Raw genomic sequence first — 20,803 nt, 5'->3', positions numbered from 1 at the left:
ACATGCCACCTTCCAAAACAACAGGAAGCAGTCCTCTCTGGGATGGTGCACTCCTCTGTGCCTTTGGTGGGTGGAGGGGAGGGAGGTGGAAGCAGAGTAAGAAAAGAGGGATACAGTACAAGAGGGAGCATCTGGAGAGCCAGGTATAGAAAAAGCTAATAAAATAAATACCTAAGAATAATCTTATCACACATGAACTGGTAGTACAAACTACATCAATGCCAATTTCAGCAGCTTCAAGTGGTATCCACCCCCCGTAATACAAACATCTAAGTCAGTACAGTCCCTACACGGTAAAATATATTATATGATCTATATATATATATATTCTCTCTATGTACCGTGTAGTCAAGATGCATCCATTTGCAGGTACATACATGTGAGCATACATATATACAGACACTCCAGGTCATGTATAAATGTACACACATAGCATGATGCACCTAGTCTGATCCAAGCCACTACTCTCCGGTACGTTCACATAGAAAACACCATTGGTTGTGTTGAACTGAGACGTGGCCTTGTTCTCAGAACTGCCACATGTGCTAAAGTCACATGATACATAGTGCCAAGCTATGACCAGTATGTGCCCCCCATCCAGCTGTGGTAACACTGTACAGTGCCCCAATGTGAGGCTTAGTCTCTCCTCCGCACACACATTGTTGGTGAGGTAGGAATGAACGCACAACTTGCTGCTCGCGCTTTATCGGAAGGAGGGTGGGTAGTGTCAGCACCAAGAGACAGAAAGAGGCCTGGAAGCCAGACTTCTCTCTAAGGATGATCACAGAAGGGTGGCATGGCCGCTGGAGTCTTCAGGCTCGGTGCTGGTCAGTATGGCAGCCCGGTCATCAGACAGGGAACGGTGGCAGATCTCATCCCTCAAAGCAGACAGGCGAGATATGGGGTCTTGTCGAACTGGACGCTTTTTCCTACGGATGCAGCGAGTGTCCGTGTACATGGCTGTGGCCTGCTGGAGGACCTGCGAGGTGGATCCATCTGATGGTAAAAGCAGACAGTGCATTAACTCTTATTTTGACTGTGTTCTAAGCAAAATAATCATGCTATGTACTTGTTGTATGTGCAACACAAATAACACCAAAACTTTACTGAATAAGTAAAGTATGAAATAAATAGCCATGCAGATAAGTATATTTTTCCCTTGTGCAGTAATATACATTGGTTTTTGGAATCACCGGTGGATTTTTTAATCTCTTACCAGAATGCTTCCTGGACTTCGATCTGCCCTTGCTAGACTTTTTGGGCTTATGGATGCGATCATCTATGACTTCAGACCTCTCAGGTACAGCAGCTAACCCAAGCCTGCATGGATGACATAACAGAGGTCAGTGAGATACAGAAAACAATAAGTCCTCTTCTGCCAATTGCAAACCTCTCCACCATGGCATGCAGGGAGGGGCTCTCAAATACATATCATGTAAATTCTTCCGTGCCCATACAGCAGGCAGTAAGGCTGAGGCGCTTATAAACCCCCAATCCACATTCTCATAACTACAAACAACAATTGCTGGAAGGATGAAACAAGTGCACTTTTACATCTGCTTATTATTGAAGGACTATCCATCTACATTCAACACACACAGGGCTGATCAATAAAGTAATTGAAAGAGTACATCACAGGGACCCCAAAGTAGCTAAACCAACCTTAGTTTCCTAAAGTAAAACCAGTGAGGGATGACTAGCTATCAATAACGGTTTTTGTTTACTGCAGTATCTTAAGACCTTAGTTTTCTAAACTGCTCTTAGATAGGTGACCTTTCAATGTCTGCAATCATATGGCTTTATTCTGTTCATCTTAGATCTGAATTCTTCCAGTGCACAGGTCTACAGCAGAGCTGGCTCTAGCGTGGGGCAAGAGGGGGCAGGGCCCTCTCAAATAAATGTCTTGCCCCCTCAATCGGGCAGAGCGCAAATCTCCCAAGTGTCCGACCTTCACGATTTTGGGGGGCTTGTTCCGCGTGTCCCCCCCCCCCTGTGTCCCGCCTGGGCAGAGGAACAATCGCAGCCCATCTATTATCTAGACTGCACCAGCGCTCTGCAGGAAATTCCCAGGATGGATCTATAACACTTAAAATGTTGAAGGCCCTCGCTCCCCTGCCCTCTGCAGGCTGTTTCCTCAGCGCCTGACTGAAATATGTAGTTTTGTTAATCACTGGGAAACAGGCGCTGAGGAGACAGCTTGCAGAGGGCAGGGGAGCGAGGTCCTTCAACTTTTCAAGTGTTGTAGATCCATCCCAGGAATCTCCTGCAGAGCGCTGATGCAGTCTAGATAACAGTGATGGATGGGCTGGCAAGTCCAAGGCCAATCTGTATTTTGAAGAGAGGCTGGGAACACGGGGGTTTGTTATCCTGGGTGCACTGAGAGCAGGGTGCGTGTCCCATCTTACATGTCGCTAAGCTGTACATGAGACACTGCTCTCCTGCCTGTCTGTACTACTTCATCTATGATTATTTTATGGTGAAACGCTGGCCACATTATGATAATTTTATGGTGAATCATTGCTGTGTTATGATTATTTTGTGGTGAAGCACTGCTGCACTGCTTGCATTTCATGTGTCAGAGGTGATAGATCTTGCATTTCATGTGTCAGAGGTGATAGTTCTTGCATTTCATGTGTCAGAGGTGATAGATCTTGCATTTCACGTGTCAGAGGTGATAGTTCTTGCATTTCATGTGTCGGAGATAATGGCTGTTGCATTTTATGTGTTGGAGGTAATAGTTCTTGCATTGCCGCCTCACTGTTATGTGTTACATTACAGTTAGCCCTGCCCACATGACATCATGACCACACCCATGCTTCGCGCGCCGCACTAACATTGATAAATAAAAATGTGCTTGAACATGATGCCCCCTTCACATTTCTGACTGCCCCCTCATATGTGCCTTCTAGAACCGGCTCTGGTCTACAGATTGGCTGTGTTTCCCTCCTAATTCCCTGCCTCCTCATATGCTATGGAATCCTTTGTGTTCCGGACGTCTATGTATTACAGATAAATGTTTGTTGCCCAAAACTAGTTTTTACAGGGAATATGCAAATTGTGACAGGAACATAATCTAAATCTTGTGATAAACGGTAGAAATAGCCAAACAAACTGTGTTTTTTATCTACATTAGCAATTTTTATACTGGAACAGGTAAAACCGAGAAATGTTTTTTTTCAATTATTTCCTCTTTTTCCTATTAAAATGCATAGAAAATAAAATTGTTTGAGGGGAACCTTGCTCTGGCTTTCTGCTTTAACCCAGTGTCTTTTTGTGAAGATGAGATTTGGAGTTCTTTTTCTTTGCATATCAGCATTATTGGTGGCCTTTAGAAACAATTGTGCATTAAACCCCCAGAAGTGTATTTGTCCAGAGCACGGTATAGTGAGGTGGTTGCTCATTAATAAGGCATAGACTGAAACACTATAGGGGTAATTCCCACCTAAGTCTTGACATTTACGACAGTCCTCCTCAAACTATGGCCTGTGGGCCGAATGCGGCCCTCCGAGGCTTTTTCACTGGCCCCCAAGCACAAACTGTATAACTGATAGATGTGGCCCACTGCACCTTTAAATATCGGCGGCCTGCATATAGAATAGCAGTGCTGGCACACCCCATCCACATACTGCAGAAGCCAGTGAGCAGTCATTCGCTGGCTTCCAATTCAATTTTGTATCTGGTGACACTGCTGTCCAACTGGACGGCAGGTTGTCACCTGGGTATGCTTCACTGTCTGGTGCACAAAGACGTTCTTCAGACGCCGCATGATTGAATGGCTGCTGCTTGGAGTTCTCCTCTGGGCATGATTGGGGGGAATCAATACGTAGATTCAATCATTTTATGTACTGTATGTGTTGGCCCTCTAGCAGTCTGAAGTATGTTGACTCGGCCCTTGACCAAAAATGTTTGGGGTCCCCTGCTTTAGAACAATAGTTCTTACACTTTCTTCCTAGCACTCTTCTTTGGCTTCCCCTAAAAATGAGACCTTCCTCCCTAAGCCCCCCGATGGTCCACTGTCTCCAAGTTTGGGATGGAGTTCGCTACTCAACTAACCTACAGTCTCCCTTTTTACCTCTATTACCCCTAGTCAATAACCCTTTATTCCCTCCTGATCAAGACGACCCAGCAGCGTTCTCTTGGTGGAAGACAAAAGGCCTTTCTAAAGTTAGCCATTTACTTACTTCAAGTGACATTCACTCTTGATCTGATTTACAAGAGAAATAGCAAGCTCCCCCAAGAGAATTTTTCAGCTACTTACAAATTAAACATCGGATCTTTTCTCTAATTCGAAATAGAAACCTCCCTCTCACTAACACACCTTATGAAAATATTTACCTTCCCTTCCTAATACTAGAGGCTTGTTATCCACGGTCTAAGCTCTCCTCTCACGGCCATCATCCCCTGCACCACTCGCATATGCCTCAAAATGGGAGTCTGATCTTGCCACCATTAAGGATAGGAAGGATTGTTTCGATGTTTGGTACAGAATTTCTAGCTGCTCCTGCAATTTACATATAGTGAAATCAGCCTATAAAATTATGACACGTTGGTACCTAGTCCCAGTTCGTGTTGCTAAAGTCTTTCCATCAGCAAATCCATTCTGCTTCCGAGGTTGTAGACTACCTGGAGATATGCTGCATATCTGGTAGCACGCAATTGGAAGAAACCCTCTGTCTCTATTAACAAAGTAAAATCCAGAATAAACACGCTCATGGTTAACGAAAAGTTAACCAGTATCCTAAAGGACAACCATAAAAAGTTTGAAAAAATCTGGGATCGCTGGATCCAATTGGAACATCCCTCTATGGAGGATTCTTTGATATCTCGACTGTAAGGTGGACCCCCTGTTCCCTCCTTGTCTCTTCTTCTAGTCTCTCCTTGCTCTTCTCCTCTTTCCCTGTTCACTCTTTTCTCTTTTCCACAACGCAAAGGGTTATCACCCTCTCCCACTGGGCCTGTCTATCGGTGGACGACAGGTGCACAAGATCGCACGTTTGTTAGTCCAATGTTAACTTGGACTCTCTTTCCCCTAAACCACCTTTTGCATTGCCCCAGATAGTTCCGCCTTTTTATACCCTCTGTGGGCATATCCTATCTTATGGCATATTGTTGTTTCCTAATTGTATTTTGGCTATACATTATTAAAAGTTGCTACTGTCCTTCCTACTACTTCCTACAATGTTAACTATTACAAGGATTGTAACCCCCCCTTTATATCCTTGTTCTGGTTCCTTTTTCAGACTGTACTGTTGTACATTTTTAAATGAAAACTTTCAATAAAAACTTTTGAAAACAGAACAATAGTTCTTAAACCTCTTATACATGCTGGACTTAAGTCGGCTGATGCGGCCAATAATGGATGTTGTACACCAGAAGTGTGGGTGGAAAATGTTTAATGGCGGAGGACATTTTGTGGGCCATGTCCTGCTTCCTGAGGTCCAATACCATGCAAATTATGCGCCTGAATTAAATTTTGAGCACCTCTGGGACTTTTTTTTTTTTTTTACACGGCTTTCAACTTTTTAATATATATATATATTTCGGCGCCTCCTACTGTTTTTTTTGTCTAGTGCTAACTTCTGTTGGGAGGTCAATATTTTGTTTGCCTGTGTTGGGAGGTCAATATTTTGTTTGCCTGAACTATATGGTTACCTGGAGTTCGACAATTCAGATAGACAACTGAACTGCGTGCTTGCTGAGCAGTTCAGCGTCACATCTGCCACCTGTCAGTGCAATTCAGGTACAGCCGCCGAATAGCAACGGTTGCAATACCACGCATGTCAAGTGCTGACACGCAGTGGCTTTACCACGCCGCATCTGATCATGGCTGCAGCGGCGACTTTATGGGGGGAGTCACCTGTCTAGCGCTGGTACCGAGTGCTAACAATCACCCTGGCCGGTGCAGGAGAGCAGCTGACCGCCTATCAGCTGCCCGTCTGAAAGAGGTCTTAAGTGATACCCCTGTGAAGGTGTTCCCCACAAGCCTATTTAGTGAGAGATTGCTTAGCAATATGTGCCAATTTTTTTCATGTATTATATATAGAAAATACTAGACTATCACGTGTCCCTGTGTTTTTGTCCTAGAGGCTCATTTAGGGATTTTCTCTCATTAATAAAATGCACTCTGCAGTGCCACGCCATCCCATTTATGAAGTGCAGCACATTGTGCCATGTTGCAGGCTTCCATTCATTCAAAGGACAGTGCACTAGTTATAAAAGGCAACACACTGTCCAGTGATGTAGATTTCCAAAAATGTAGTTAGTCTTTGCTTTGCAGAAAATTCCCATTAATGAAATGCAAGGCACTGTGAAGTGTAACAGGTTCAAATTAATGTACTGTATGGCAGATTCAAATTTATTAAATGTAGCACACTGCGCATTGTGGTGGATCATTATTGAGGAGCAGTGTGACAGGTTCCCTTTATTAAAGTCCAGTGCACTGTGCAGAGCAGCAGATTCCCATTAATGAGGTTCAGGAAGACATTTGTTATCAAGAGTGTCTGAGACAAAATTTTGGTAGGTTTTTAGAATCCATGCAGAACTGTCTCAGACATCTTTCTTTAATAGGAGAAGTTAGGAAGGTCCCTAAAACAGTGCAGTGTGTCAGGGAAATTTCTGTTGCTGAGGTAACCAATACTTCTGCTGTTCTGCTGCATTGATACCAGAAGGCTCTGAGTGAGTAATTTAGCAGGGGGAGGACCACTTCACAAATCATGTCTACCCTACACTGCTGCACAATCTGTAGAAGGGCTACAAAAGCACTTCTTATTCTGCGACAGTTTAGGTATAGATTTGCACTTTTCTGTAGTGCAGTTTTAAAAATTCACACTAAACTGCTGCTATTAAGTAGAATTTAAGAAGTTTCTTATTATCATGCAGAACTGTTCTCCCTGCTGGTTAGAACTGTTTAAAGAGAACCTGAACTGAAAATAAATAGTCAAAATAACCACACACAGGTCATACTTACCTCCCATGTAGTATACTCCTCAATCTCTTTCTCCTCTCCTGCGTCCCATTTGTCCACTGTGATCGATGGATTTCTCTGTCCTCCATTTTGAAAATTGCCATTACCCCATAACAGCTTCCTGGTCAGCACACTGTTAAACTGTAACATCGCCCACTTGAGCCATAGGGAAACATGGACATTACCTTGCACATTCAGTTGTAACTGACAGCTGCTGATATATAACTGACAGCAACTGGTATATTTCAGTTCTGACAAAATATTGTCAGAACTGGAAGGGATCACTGTAAGAAGAAAATGGTGAGCTTCTGAGAGGAACTGACAGTGAGGTAAGGATGTAATATTCATTTGCAGCTGCGTCATGTGTTTATTTTAAATAATTGTACTCAGTTCAGGTTCCCTTTAAGAAGAAAAAAACTGTTGGTAATGCTATGATAAATTTGGTCCTGTGTTCTGTGCTTTGCAGCCGATTCCTATTCATGAATGCATTATGCAATGCAGCAGGTTCACATTAATGAATCAAAGTGCCCTTTGCAGTGCAGCAGGTTTCCATTAATGCATTTAAGGGCACTATGCAGTGCAGCACATTGCCATTAATGAAAGGTAGGGCAATGTACACTATGCTCGTTCTAACACACACACAATATTTTAAAGCCTGGGTAATGTCTATGTACTGTAATGTGCACATATTCGTACACGTTATCCAAAAACTCACCCCATGCAGCAAGTTAGAATAATTGTTAAAATGCAGAGATGTGAATAAGCCCATAAAACCATATAGGCAGCGAGTTCACATACAGAATAATTGCACAATGCAACAGACATAAATGTGAATGCACCTATAAGCTAAGTTCACACTAAAAGCTTTGCATGCTGTCCACACTGCAAGAGGGGCACAATGCAATGTGCACACAGCAAGTTATGTTTAGTAGCATGAAGATTGCTACGGTAATGTGCTGGTTAATACGCATTATCTAAAAATGCAATGCGTTTGGATAGTGTGCTCTGCTACAATGTAAAAATGTAAAGATGCAACACGCACGCCGAACGTGAACACACCCCTGAAGAAGCTGAAATAAGTTTCACCTTTAATCTCTGCAATGTACAGAGATGAACTGAAGAAACTGCCTTTTTCTCAGTAAAGGTGGAATTTAATGTTGATAAGTTTAATGCATGTACAGATACAATAGCTAAAAATAAAGAATTGACTGTTCACTTATTTTTGGTTTACATATTTTTTAATTCATGTCTTTAAAGGACCACTATCACGAAAAATTGTAAAATGTAAAAAACATGTAAACACATACAAATAAGAAGTACATTTCTTCCACTTTAAAATGAACCATAAATTACTTTTCTCCCATCTTGCTGTCACTTACTGTAGGTAGCAGAAATCTGTCAGAACCAACAGGTTTTGGTCTAGTCCATCTTGCTGGCCAGCATCTGTGCTCGCTGTACACATTTTTTTAGCACTTGGACTGAGCAACTGCCATTCCCTAAATGCATTTGAAAATAAAGAAAACCTTGAGAATCCCCCATGAGGAGATGGGTTATCCAAACCTGTTGTATCTGTCAGATTTCTACTACCTACTGAAAGTGACAGCAAGATAGGAGAAAAGTAACTTATGGCTCATTTTATTCTGGAAAAAATGTACTTTTTATTTTTATGTGTTTACATCTATTTTAAATTTGACAATATTTGCAATAGTGGTCCTTTAATTTCTGATGAAGCACAAATCGATGGCTACCCTGGAACATTTTATTCTGCTTTTATCATTTTATGGTGCTGATCAACAAGGAAACAAGCACTGTGTCTGATTGGTATGGGTAATAAGCTTAAATTCTTTCCGCTTCATGTCCAGGATTGCCGCTATAGCTCTTCCACAGAAAAGGGCGTTCTAGGTTTAATGAAGACCAATACCCCAATCCCTAAAGCTGTATAATAAGTATAGATGGTAACAGTTGGCCACTGCTTAGTGAAGCAAGTGGGTTCTCTATACACATGGAGTACAAGATAAAAAGGTAGTCTCAGAACAAAGAAAATAACATGGAAGCCAGAGATAAACCAATCATAACATGGCACTATGTATGTTTTCATAGGCTTGCTTTACTTCACAAGAATTTGGGCACAGGCTCTCTTTAAATGGGGCAGCATATGATACATCCCCTAAAAGACCATTGGCTTCTTCAATGACACAGTATCACGGCAACCAATCAGAATCTATTGGAGTACTAGTATGAGTGAGGTGTGCTGAGGCAAACTGGAGGCTGCATTCACACAGGGACATTGCGGAGCTCCATTATAAAGTCTAATCCTATGGGATGTTCGCAGTGCAACGTTAGTGTCGCATTGTAACTAGAGATGGCCTGAACCTCCAACTTTTAGTTCGCGCACCGGGTTCGCGAATCCCCCGCGAAAGTTCGGTTTCGTGCGAACTTTCGCGAACCGCAATAGACTTCAATGGGGAGGCGAACTTGGAAAACTAGAAAAATGTATACTGGCCACAAAAGTGATGGAAAAGATGTTTCAAGGGGTCTAACACCTGGAGGGGGGCATGGCGGAGTGGGATAGACGCCAAAAGTCCCGGGGAAAAAATCTGGATTTAACGCAAAGAAGCATTTTAAGGGTCGAAATCACATTGAATGCTAAATTGCAGGCCTAAAGTGCTTTAAAACATCTTGCAAGTGTATGCATCAATCAGGGAGCGTAATTAGAGTACTGCTTCACACTGACACACCAAACTCACTGTGTAACGCACCGCAAACAGCTGTTTGCGTAGTGATGGCCATGCTGGACTGGTGCGCACCATGGCCAGAGTGCAGGTCATGGAGGTTTTCAAGCCCATATGGTCGCCAGGCTGAGATAGCTGAATGACAGAACAGTGACTGTCCAGCTAATCAAATTTGGTCTGTCCAAAATGAAGCAACGACCTTATTATCTTGGGTGCCGCAGTGCAGCCAAAAAAATTAGGCAGGCATGTACATGCACCAGAAAAATTATTATTGCGGCCGCTGCTAGCAGTGGCCTTAAAAATTCAGCAATCTGCCTGGAGCCCTGGACCCTGTTGGTGGTGGCGGAGAAGGCAGTCAAGCGGCCTGCAGGCAGAGATGCTGTGTGTGAAGCGACTAAGTCTTGGGGCAGGCAGTCACACGGCGTGCAGGCAGAGATGCTGTGTGTGGGGACTGACTTAGTCTTCGGGCAGGCCTGATCGTGCTTTGCAGACCACGTGGTCAGATGGTCCCTTGACCCAACGATGTATACCAGAGATGACACCACTTGCCTTTCAACATCACGGTACAGTATGGGTATTGCCTTTTTTGAGAAATAATTGCATATCTTCCACTGCGGTGTGTGGATTTGCTTTTGTGTGCTGCTTTCCCTCAGGTGGTCATCCCATTGCAGTTTGTGCTTTGTAATCATGTGCCTTCGTAAGGTAGTTGTCCCTACGTGGGTCTTGGTCTTTCCACAGCTCAATTTTCGGTGGCAGCCAGAGAGTACAGATGGCATTGCTCTCATCTGAGGCAGACACACAAAAAATTTCCACACCGCTGAGCCCTGGGTTGATGGCACTTTGGTGGTGGCAGCCGACTGAGTGTTAAGTGGGGTGCCAGAATCAGAGCAGGAGGAGGAAGATATGTAACGCTTCCTTGCGGAAGCTGAGAAAGATGAGGTGTTCTGTGTTAAATAGTCCACTACGTCCTGACAGTATTGGGGGTTGATGGTACTTGCCTTCTTCTGAACACTGTACTTTGGTTGCGGGCCGCACAAAATCACGACAGCGCGACCTCGAACAGGTATGCACGGAGTGGTATATCCCACTGTGTGCGTTCACGTAGGTAGGTGGGTGCACTGAAGTGAACAACAGGTAGTAGGTATATGCAGTGATGGGTATTACATGTGCACCTGTCACACACAGACAGGCACGGTGACACTGACAGACAGGGCTGTATACAATGCAAGTGGGCCACACACAAAAAAAGAAAATAGATCACAAGAACATGATTAGCTCTCAAAAGAGCTGTTGAGTGGTGCTTTTTTTGGCAATAACAATCAGCCAGGAGCAAGCTAACAAGCCTACAAGAGCCTAACTAAGCTTTCCCTATGAGAGTTTGCAGCAGCTATCCCTTCACTAATCACTGCAGGCACACGAGTGAGTCCACTGCCTGACGCTGCCTGCCTTTTATAAGGGGCGGTGGGGCTCCAGGAGGGAGTGTAGCCTAATTGGCTACAATGTGCCTGCTGACTGTGATGTAAAGGGTCAAAGTTGACCCTCATGATGCACTATGGGGGCAAACTGAACTTCTGGAAAAAGTTTCCAGTTCGCCGCGATCGCGAACCACGGAAGTGTGGTGGTAAACCATTCGGGCCATCTCTAATTGTAACATGTAGCGTTACGGTAACTCACTGCTTGCAGTGCTTTAACTCTAAACGCACACGTTACCAGGTACAGGAAAGCATACTTTTCATTGCATTGCCTGTATGCTTTACTGTACCTACTATATGTGACGGTAACGCATCGTTAATGTGCATTACCACCTTTTTTTTGTGTTGTGTTGTAATGCTGCGTTGTGACTAACGTTGCATTACAACGCAACGTCCCACTTTCAATGCAGCCTAAGTGTTTTTCAGTTTATGCCAAACATATAAAATGAAATTTGAATTGATAGGAGGAAGGACAATATAGAGAACAACAAATGGTTTGCATGAAAGGTTTGTAATTGCTGAAAAATGTCTTGTGAAGGGTGTGCCAGGCCCTGTAAAAGATTTTCCTATTTTCTTTCCTGTGGATCTGGAAGGTTCGTGTCCATATATTCCAGACCCATGGATAACATCCCAATCTGAATCCCAACTTATTCACTGGGCCTTGACTATGGGTTGTACATTTAAAACCTTGTAGAACATATGGGGCCTGATTTTTAAGATTATTCAGTCTGGAGAACATTGTATGAGTTATAAAGCAATATTAAGTAAGGTCATTCAAGCTGGAGAAGATTGTAGGATCAGCACCTTAACCAAAAAACAAACAAAAATCCACAAACACAAAGGCAGCCCAACTGGTGCAGTATTAATAACTCTGGATGTTAGTTATCAACTGTTCATTGAATACTCACAAAATTGGGTTGCTTAAAGGCAACTAACTGATAAGGCATATAGAGAAAACCTGTCTCCACTCAGGTAAACCAGACTTTCTCTGGGTTGTGATCACTCTCTAGTAGAAAATTCAGAATAACTGAACAGTGGCTCTCAAAACTCGGCTGAAGCCATGGCTGGCACTGAATATTGGCCTGAGGAAGCGGGCATCTGATTCTACCAAAAGAGTCACAATAGCAGTGTTCTCCCCAGGCTCTTTTAGCCGGGTGCTCCACCCAGCTAGATTTGGTGACCACCCGGCTGTCATCGGCTCACCTCCTAACCTCCTCCTATGCTGTAAGCAGAGTTGCCCTGCATTTTCATCTCGCCCAACCCGGCTATATTTTCATGCCACCCGGCTACTATTTCATGCCACCCGGCTGGAAAAAAATTCTGGGGAGAACACTGCAATAGTGTAAAAAAAAAAGTGTATTCTACTTACTTTTTATTGTGTCACCCTTGAGGTAAACCACCTCCCTTTTTGTCTATATTTTATTGGTATTAACTTGTTTGATACACACTGAGCACCTTTTTTTCTCATTTATTAGTTATTCATCATGCTTCAATTAAAATTATTTGCAGTGAAGACAATTGCAGAATACATAAGGTCTTCTTTACTGGGGATGGAGATATAAGCACTGCAGCGCTGCTTCCCCAAGTGCTGTTTGTGATAGACAATTCTCCACTCATCTGTTGTCTCCTCAGTGCCCACAAGTTCTCACATGTACGAAGATAAAAACAACCAAAGAGGCTTCACGCAGCAAAAATCCATACGAGTTTCTATTGTTAAAAAAAACAAATCTAGAAAGGCACGTGACACTTACATTTGAGGGTTCTAATTCCTTTAAGACTCTCTGACAAATAGCGCTTCCCACATCCATGGTACTATATAGCAATTTATTGTTCTATGTTCCTATATTTTAAATGTACTTAATTAAAAGTTACATTTTATTACTAATCTCCTCCTACAAGGTTATCCCTTGTGTTATTTACTATAGCAATTTGCCAGATGGTACTAAAGGAATTAGGAGTGGAGTATTGTCTATCACAAATGGCAGAAGAGATTGGAGCACACATCACACTTGGGGAAGCAATGCTGCAGGGATTATATGTGCATTGCGCTAACTGTGAACGGGACAAAGTCTTCCTGTCAGCAGCTGGTCCATTCCAGTGTTGGTCATACAGTAACTGGTTAGGAAGTACCTCGGCTCGCATCTAGTGATGCTGCTTTACTGAGTATATCCAGGCCAGAGCCTGTCTGTCAGAGTTGTCTGAGCTAGAGAACATTGTATAACATGTAAGTCCTGGTTTATTAGGGTTATTCAGGCTCTAGAACACTATAAAACATAAAGGGCCTGGGCAGGGCCGAGCCTGGGCGGGTGCAAGGCACCCAGGCGCCTGCCTCTGAGAGGCGCCGCCCGGCCCCGCTCGCCCGACCTCGCTCTCCCCCTGTGGCCGCCGCCGCCGCTTCAAGCTCCCTCCCTCTAGCCGCCACGTCAGACCTCGATCAGGCGGGCGGGCGCTAGGACCTAGCACGCCGCACTGATATGCGGAAGTGACATCACTTCCGCATACAGAGCGGGTGCGTCCTGCGCCCTTTTCCTGGTCGGGTCGCCCGCTGATTGAGGTCTGACTAAGGGCTGCTGAAAGGTGAGGGGGGAGCGGAGGAGGGAGCGGCGGCGGCGGCGGTGGGGCGCTCCTGTCACTCACTAGCTATCCTGGGCACAGATACCCCCTGGCTACCTATCCTGGGCACAGATACCACCTGGCTACCTATCCTGGGCGCACATACCCCCTGGCTACCTATCCTGGGCACAGATACCCCCTGGCTACCTATCCTGGGCGCACATACCCCTGGCTACCTATCCTGGGCGCACATACCCCCTGGCTACCTATCCTGGGCGCACATACCCCCTGGCTACCTATCCTGGGCGCAGATACCACCTGGCTACCTATCCTGGGCGCAGATACCACCTGGCTACCTATCCTGGGCGCAGATACCACCTGGCTACCTATCCTGGGCGCACATACCCCCTGGCTACCTATCCTGGGCGCACATACCCCCAGGCTACCTATCCTGGGCGCACATACCCCCTGGCTACCTATCCTGGGCGCACATACCCCCTGGCTACCTATCCTGGGCGCACATACCCCCTGGCTACCTATCCTGGGCGCACATACCCCCTGGCTACCTATCCTGGGCGCACATACCCCCTGGCTACCTATCCTGGGCGCACATACCCCCTGGCTACCTATCCTGGGCGCACATACCCCCTGGCTACCTATCCTGGGCGCACATACCCCCTGGCTACCTATCCTGGGCGCACATACCCCCTGGCTACCTATCCTGGGCGCACATACCCCCTGGCTACCTATCCTGGGCGCACATACCCCCTGGCTACCTATCCTGGGCGCACATACCCCCTGGCTACCTATGCTGGGCGCACATACCCCCTGGCTACCTATCCTGGGCGCATATACCCCCTGGCTACCTATCCTGGGCGCGTATACCGCCTGGCTACCTATCCTGGGCGCATATACCGCCTGCCTACCTATCCTGGGCGCATATACCCCCTGGCTACCTATCCTGGGGACATATATCCCTGGCTATATATTCTGGGGACACTGTCTGTTTGTCATTATGTGCATTTACTGGTGAAAATCTCTCTTATGTGCATTTGCTGGTGAAAAGCTGTCTTCTTATGTGCATTTGCTGGTGAAAAGCTGTCTTCTTATGTGCATTTGCTGGTGAAAAGCTGTCTTCTTATGTGCATTTGCTGGTGAAAAGCTGTCTTATTATGTGCATTTGCTGGTGAAAAGCGGTCTCTTGTTATGTGCATTTGCTGGTGAAAAGCGGTCTCTTGTTATGTGCATTTGCTGGGGAAAAGCGGTCTCTTGTTATGTGCATTTGCTGGTGAAAAGCGGTCTCTTGTTATGTGCATTTGCTGGTGAAAAGCGAACTCTTGTTATGTGCATTTGCTGGTGAAAAGCGGTCTCTTGTTATGTGCATTTGCTGGTGAAAAGCGGTCTCTTATGTGCATTTACATGGGGAAAAGCTGTCTCTTGTTATGTGCATTTACATGGGGAAAAGCTGTCTCTTATGTGCATTTAGTGGGGAAATTTTGTCAGTAAAAATAATCTTTTGTCAGTAAATTTTTAGGTATTTGTCAGTAAAAAAATAACGTGAAAGGTTGGCAACACTGGCAGGCTGCGCGGCGCAACGGGAAAGATATAGGCAGCCCACCTCACGCTTGGGCTTGGCGGGGGGAGGAGCCTACGACAGCGAGAGTAGGGTGGCCGCAGGCAGCCATAAATACGCAGTGTGTGACTGCGTCGCACTCGCAGAGCCTCTCAGCCTGAGTCAGTCCAGAGACTAGCAGACTCGCAGGAAGCCAAAGCCAGCCAGGAGCAAGCCCATGGAAGAGGGGTAGGAATGGGGTATCACATGCATGCGGAAAGAGGTGGAAGGTGTGGGTGTGATTAGGCAGGACACTGGTGTGGTTATGTGGTTGGGCGCGGTAAATTTAACCACTCCCATAGGCGCCAGAGAAAATCTTGCACCCAGGTGCCAGGCACCCCAGGCTCGCCCCTGGGCCTGCGTTTCCTTCAGGCTGTAGAACAATGTCAAACCTAATAGGCCTGATTTACTTAAGGGTTGCTGCAGGTGACTTGGCCTGGAGATGTTATTGATGCTCAACCCTAAACTCGCCCCTGTGGACACCTATCACTTACCCCCCTCTTTCCATGCCTAACACTAACCTTCCACCTCTCCACACCAAACACTAACCTCCTACCTGCTTGTCTAACATTAACCTCCCTCCCCACTACCTTTTTGCCTAACAGAAACCCTCAGGGCTTGGCTATTTTACAGCCAAACGTCACTCCTATCCCCTCACACTAACTTACCAGCCCTGCCGCTATGCGCGTTCAGCTACACTACAGTGTAGCCACACTCATTACCATTCTGAGTGCTCGGCAATATAATAACCGAGTGTCCATGCCCAAAGTTGCTCCTCAGCACTCCAGAAACACAAACTTGCAATGAGGTCTATGGTGGTGCCGAATTCTAACTGCCGCTCACACCCACATGACCTGCATCAATTAGGGTTACTCATACTGCAGAGCATTGTAGTATATATGTACGGCCTAATTTACTAAAGTTATCCTGACTGGAGTACATTATAGAACACATAGGGCCTGCTTTAGTATGGTTATTTAGATAAGGAACATTGTAGAACATGCAGGACCTGATTTACTATGGCTATTCAGGGTGGAGAACATTATAAAACATAGACGTCCTGCTTTACTAGGACTATGGACTTGATTCACGAAGCTGCGCTTCTATAGCAGCGCGAGCTCCATGACAAGCAGTGCAACCTAAATCCAGGGATGCATGCTACGCTCACCCTTGCAACTCAGCGTGCCTTCCTTAGTTACACGCATTGCTTACATAGCAACGTACACTCCTTTACATGCCGCCTGCTGCTGTGAAGTATTGCGACCGTGATACTTCACTGGCATGGCCGCTACTATGTTAATAAACATCGTTACTATGTAATTAACAGTAACTATGTTAATTAACATAGTAGCGGCCACACATAACTAAGGAAGGCCCGCTATGTTGCAAGAGCGAGTGCAGCGTGCATCCCTGCATTTAGGTCATGCTGCTTGTCATGGAGCTTGCGCTGCTATAGCACCACAGTTTCATGAATCAAGCCCTGTATCTGCAGGAGAACGTTGTAGACTATATAGTCTGTTTTACTAAGGTTACTTGTGTAGAACATGGTTCTACACACAGAGCCTGATTTACTAGGGTTATTCAGGATGGAGAATATTGTAGAACAAATATGGCCTGGTTTTCTAGGGTTTTTCATGCTGGAAGATATTGTAGAACACGTAAGGTCTCATTCTCTAAGAATATTCAGGTTTGGTAACATTGTAAAACATATAAGGCCTTGATATGCTAGGGTTACTGAGGCTGGAGAACATTACAGCACATATAGGGCCCGGTTTACTAGGATTTTGAGCTTAAAAACATCGCAGAAGATATAGGGCCTGATTTACTAGGATGATTCGAGCTTAAAGAGGAACTGCAGTGAAAATAACATTTATAAATGATTTAGTCAATGTTTGCCAATTGTAAAATGTTTCCTCTTCCTGTATTACATTCTGAAATTTACTAGGGTCTTTTAAGCTGGTGGACATTGTAGAACTAGGGTTGTCCGGGCAGATAAACATTGTACGGCAGATAGGGCCTGCTTTACTGGAGTTTATCAGGCTCCTTTGACAGGCACTCCTTTGTTGGCTCAAAGCACCCTTTGGCAACATAATCAGCCCGAGGAAGTGGGCATAGACTTACAAAACGTGTTTCCAGTACATAATTAAATTCACTTCTTATATGAATTTTTCTTCATTGAGGTAAGCCACCTCATTTTTTTTCCTCTTGTACTTTTTTTACCTAGTTTTATCATACCCTTGGGCACCTCTTTCCCCTGTTGTGCTTGTCCACCATACTTTGGAGGGATATACTTTGGCCTTCTGGGGCTGTGTCACTATTAGGACCATTGGTTGTTTTACACTAAGAGCGTGACCACATCCAGTATTCCTAGGCTGCCATTCACCAAGTGCTTTTGAAAATAAATAAATCCCTGAGAATCCCCTATGAAAAGATAGACTAGTCCAAAACCTGTCGCTTTTGTCAGATTTCTACTACCTACTGTAAGTGACAGTAACACAGGAGAAAAGTAATTCATGGCTCATTTTACTCTGGAAGAAACATAATTATTTGTATATGTTTGCACATATTTTACATTTTACAATTTTTCGCCATAGTGCCCCTTCAATGCTGGGAATACACAATTCGTTTTTTCAGTTCACCACTGTAGCATCGCCCCATTCCATGCAGGCCAGTGTACTAATGAACATACACAGAGCAGTGTAGTACTAAAGAGGATCAAAGTTTGATCCACATAGGTTGACACCGTACACCCCTAGCAGCGAGCACAAATTTGCCACGTAATATTAAATGTGTTGCACAGGAGAGACAAAGAGGGTGTGTGCTACGAAACCAGGTTTCACCTGACTGGCTGCATAAGTGTCTCTCCACAAATTTAAAGGCACAGTACATGCAAATTGCATCTGCAAGCCAGAATATGCAGGGTCTAAACTGACTATTCTGCTTGTCCCTACAGAAGTCAGCCCACGCAAAATCTATTGCATCTCAACAGGGGCGCATCGTGTAGTCCTCTTTTTTGCCCCCACCCTAACCTCTCTGGAGCTTAACCCCAAGCAAGGGGGTTAGCAAAGAATCCCCAGATGACCCCTCCTTCCCATTCAGGTAACGCTCTACCTGATAGCAAATTGCAAGAGCATGCAAATGGCATGCAGCCAGTTATAAGTCAGGTGATACCTGGTTTGGTAGCAGGCGCAGAGGTGGTGCTTCCAGGGAACGAATGCATGTTTGGGGCACCAGTGCTGCTCCCCTTGGGTAATGTTTGAGAGAGGTTAGAATGTGGGCAAAAAGGAGGCCTACACAAGGCGCCCCTGTAGAGATGCAAATTATTTTGCGCGGGGTGACTCCTGCGGGGACAATCAGAATAGTCATTTTAGACCCTGCATATTGTGGCTTGTAAATCCAATATGCATGTGTTGTGCCTTTAACCACTTCCCGACCGCCCACTACACAGGGGCGGCGGGGAAGTGGAGCCCTTCAGGACGGCCTCACCCACAGAGGCGGCGGTCCATTTAAGGGCATGGGCGGAGCGATCGCGTCATCCGTGACGCGATCCTCCGCCGGCGCCTGTCACCGCTCGCTCGCCGCAACATCCCGCCGGCTATACGGAAGCGCCGGCGGGATGTTAACCCCGCGATCGCCGCATACAAAGTGTATAATACACTTTGTAATGTTTACAAAGTGTATTATACAGGCTGCCTCCTGCCCTGGTGGTCCCAGTGTCCGAGGGACCACCAGGGCAGGCTGCAGCCACCCTAGTCTGCACCCAAGCACACTGATTTCTCCCCCCCCTGCCCCAGATCGCCCACAGCACCCATCAGACCCCCCCCCTGCCCACCCCCCAGACCCCTGTTTGCACCCAATCACCCCCCTAATCACCCATCAATCACTCCCTGTCACTATCTGTCAACGCTATTTTTTTTTATCCCCGCCCTGCTCCCTGCCCCCTCCTGATCACCCCCCACCCCTCAGATTCTCCCCAGACCCCCCCCCCCCTGTTTACTGTATGCATCTATCCCCCTGATCACCTGTCAATCACCCATCAATCACCCGTCAATCACCCCCTGTCACTGCCACCCATCAGCCCCTAACCTGCCCCTTGCGGGCAATCTGATCACCCCCCCACACCAATAGATCGCCCACAGATCCGACATCAGATCACCTCCCAAATCCATTGTTTACATCTATTCTCTCCTCTAAACACCCACTAATTACCCATCAATCACCCATCAATCACCCCCTATCACCACCTGTCACTTTTACCTATCAGATCAGACCCTAATCTGCCCCTTGCGGGCACCCAATCACCCGCCCACACGCTCAGATTGCCCTCTGACCCCCCCCTTATCAATTCACCAGTGCATTAATTACATCTGTTCTTCCCTGTAATAACCCACTGATCACCTGCCAATCACCTGCCAATCACCTATCACCCATCAATCACCCCCTGTCACCCCCTGTCACTGCCACCCATCAATCAGCCCCTAACCTGCCCCTTGCGGGCAATCTGATCACCCACCCACACCATTAGATCGCCCGCAAACCCGCCGTCAGATTACCTCCCAAATGTATCGTTTACATCTGTTATCTTCTCTAAACACCCACTAATTACCCATCAATCACCCATCAATCACCCCCTATCACCACCTGTCACTGTTACCTATCAGATCAGACCCTAATCTGCCCCTTGCAGTCACCCAATCGCCCGCCCACACGCTCAGATTGCCCTCAGACCCCCCCTTATCAATTCGCCAGTGCATTAATTACATCTGTCCTTCCCTGTAATAACCCACTGATCACCTGTCAATCACCTGCCAATCACCTATCACCCATCAATCACCCGCTGTCACTGCCACCCATCAATCAGCCCCTAACCTGCCCCTTGCGGGCAATCTGATCACCCACCCACACCAATAGATCGCCCGCAGATCCGACATCAGATCACCACCCAAGCGCAGTGTTTCCATCTATTCTCTACCCTAAACACCCACTAATTACCCATCAATCACTCCCTATCACTGCTACCTATCAGATTAGACCCCTATCTGCCCCTAGGGCACTCAATCACCCGCCCACACCCTTAGAATGCCCTCAGACCCCAGCCCTGATCACCTCGCCAGTGCATTGCTTGCATCTATTCCCCCCTCTAATCACACCTTGAGACACCCATCAATCACCTCCTGTCACCCCCTAGCACACCTACCCATCAGATCAGGCCCCAATTTGCCCCGTGTGGGCTCCTGATCACTCGGCCAAACCCTTAGACCCCCTTCCGATCACCTCCCCAGTGCATGGATTGCATCTATTTTCCCCTCTAACCACCCCCTGAGACACCCATCAATCACCTCCTGTCACCCCCCTAGCACTCCTATCCATCAGATCAGGCCCAATACAACCTGTCATCTAAAAGGCCACCCTGCTTATGACCGGTTCCACAAAATTCGCCCCCTCATAGACCACCTGTCATCAAAATTTG

The 20,803-nt window shown here is 46.0% G+C and overlaps 1 protein-coding gene across 5 annotated transcripts in view; it reads right to left on the bottom strand.

The window, feature by feature from the left end:
- Window positions 1-689: 689 nt before the first annotated feature.
- Window positions 690-20,803, bottom strand: part of IGSF9B (immunoglobulin superfamily member 9B) — a 176,710-nt gene continuing 156,596 nt past the window's right edge. For 4 of the 5 annotated variants that reach the window (XM_068240421.1, XM_068240422.1, XM_068240423.1 and 1 more), the window contains 2 exons: window positions 1,217-1,320; window positions 690-996 (listed from right to left, as the gene is read on the bottom strand). In XM_068240421.1, coding sequence (XP_068096522.1) covers window positions 782-996; window positions 1,217-1,320 — 319 coding nt within the window. In that variant the 3' untranslated portion in view covers window positions 690-781. Of the gene's footprint in view, window positions 997-1,216; window positions 1,321-20,803 lie in introns of those variants that run through there. The other variant, XM_068240424.1, reaches the window with a different exon arrangement.

This window comes from Hyperolius riggenbachi, chromosome 6, assembly GCF_040937935.1.
Source record: "Hyperolius riggenbachi isolate aHypRig1 chromosome 6, aHypRig1.pri, whole genome shotgun sequence".
Classification (NCBI taxonomy): domain Eukaryota; kingdom Metazoa; phylum Chordata; class Amphibia; order Anura; family Hyperoliidae; genus Hyperolius; species Hyperolius riggenbachi.
Note: the sequence above shows the minus strand (reverse complement) of the source record. Positions and strands in the feature narration are given on the sequence as shown.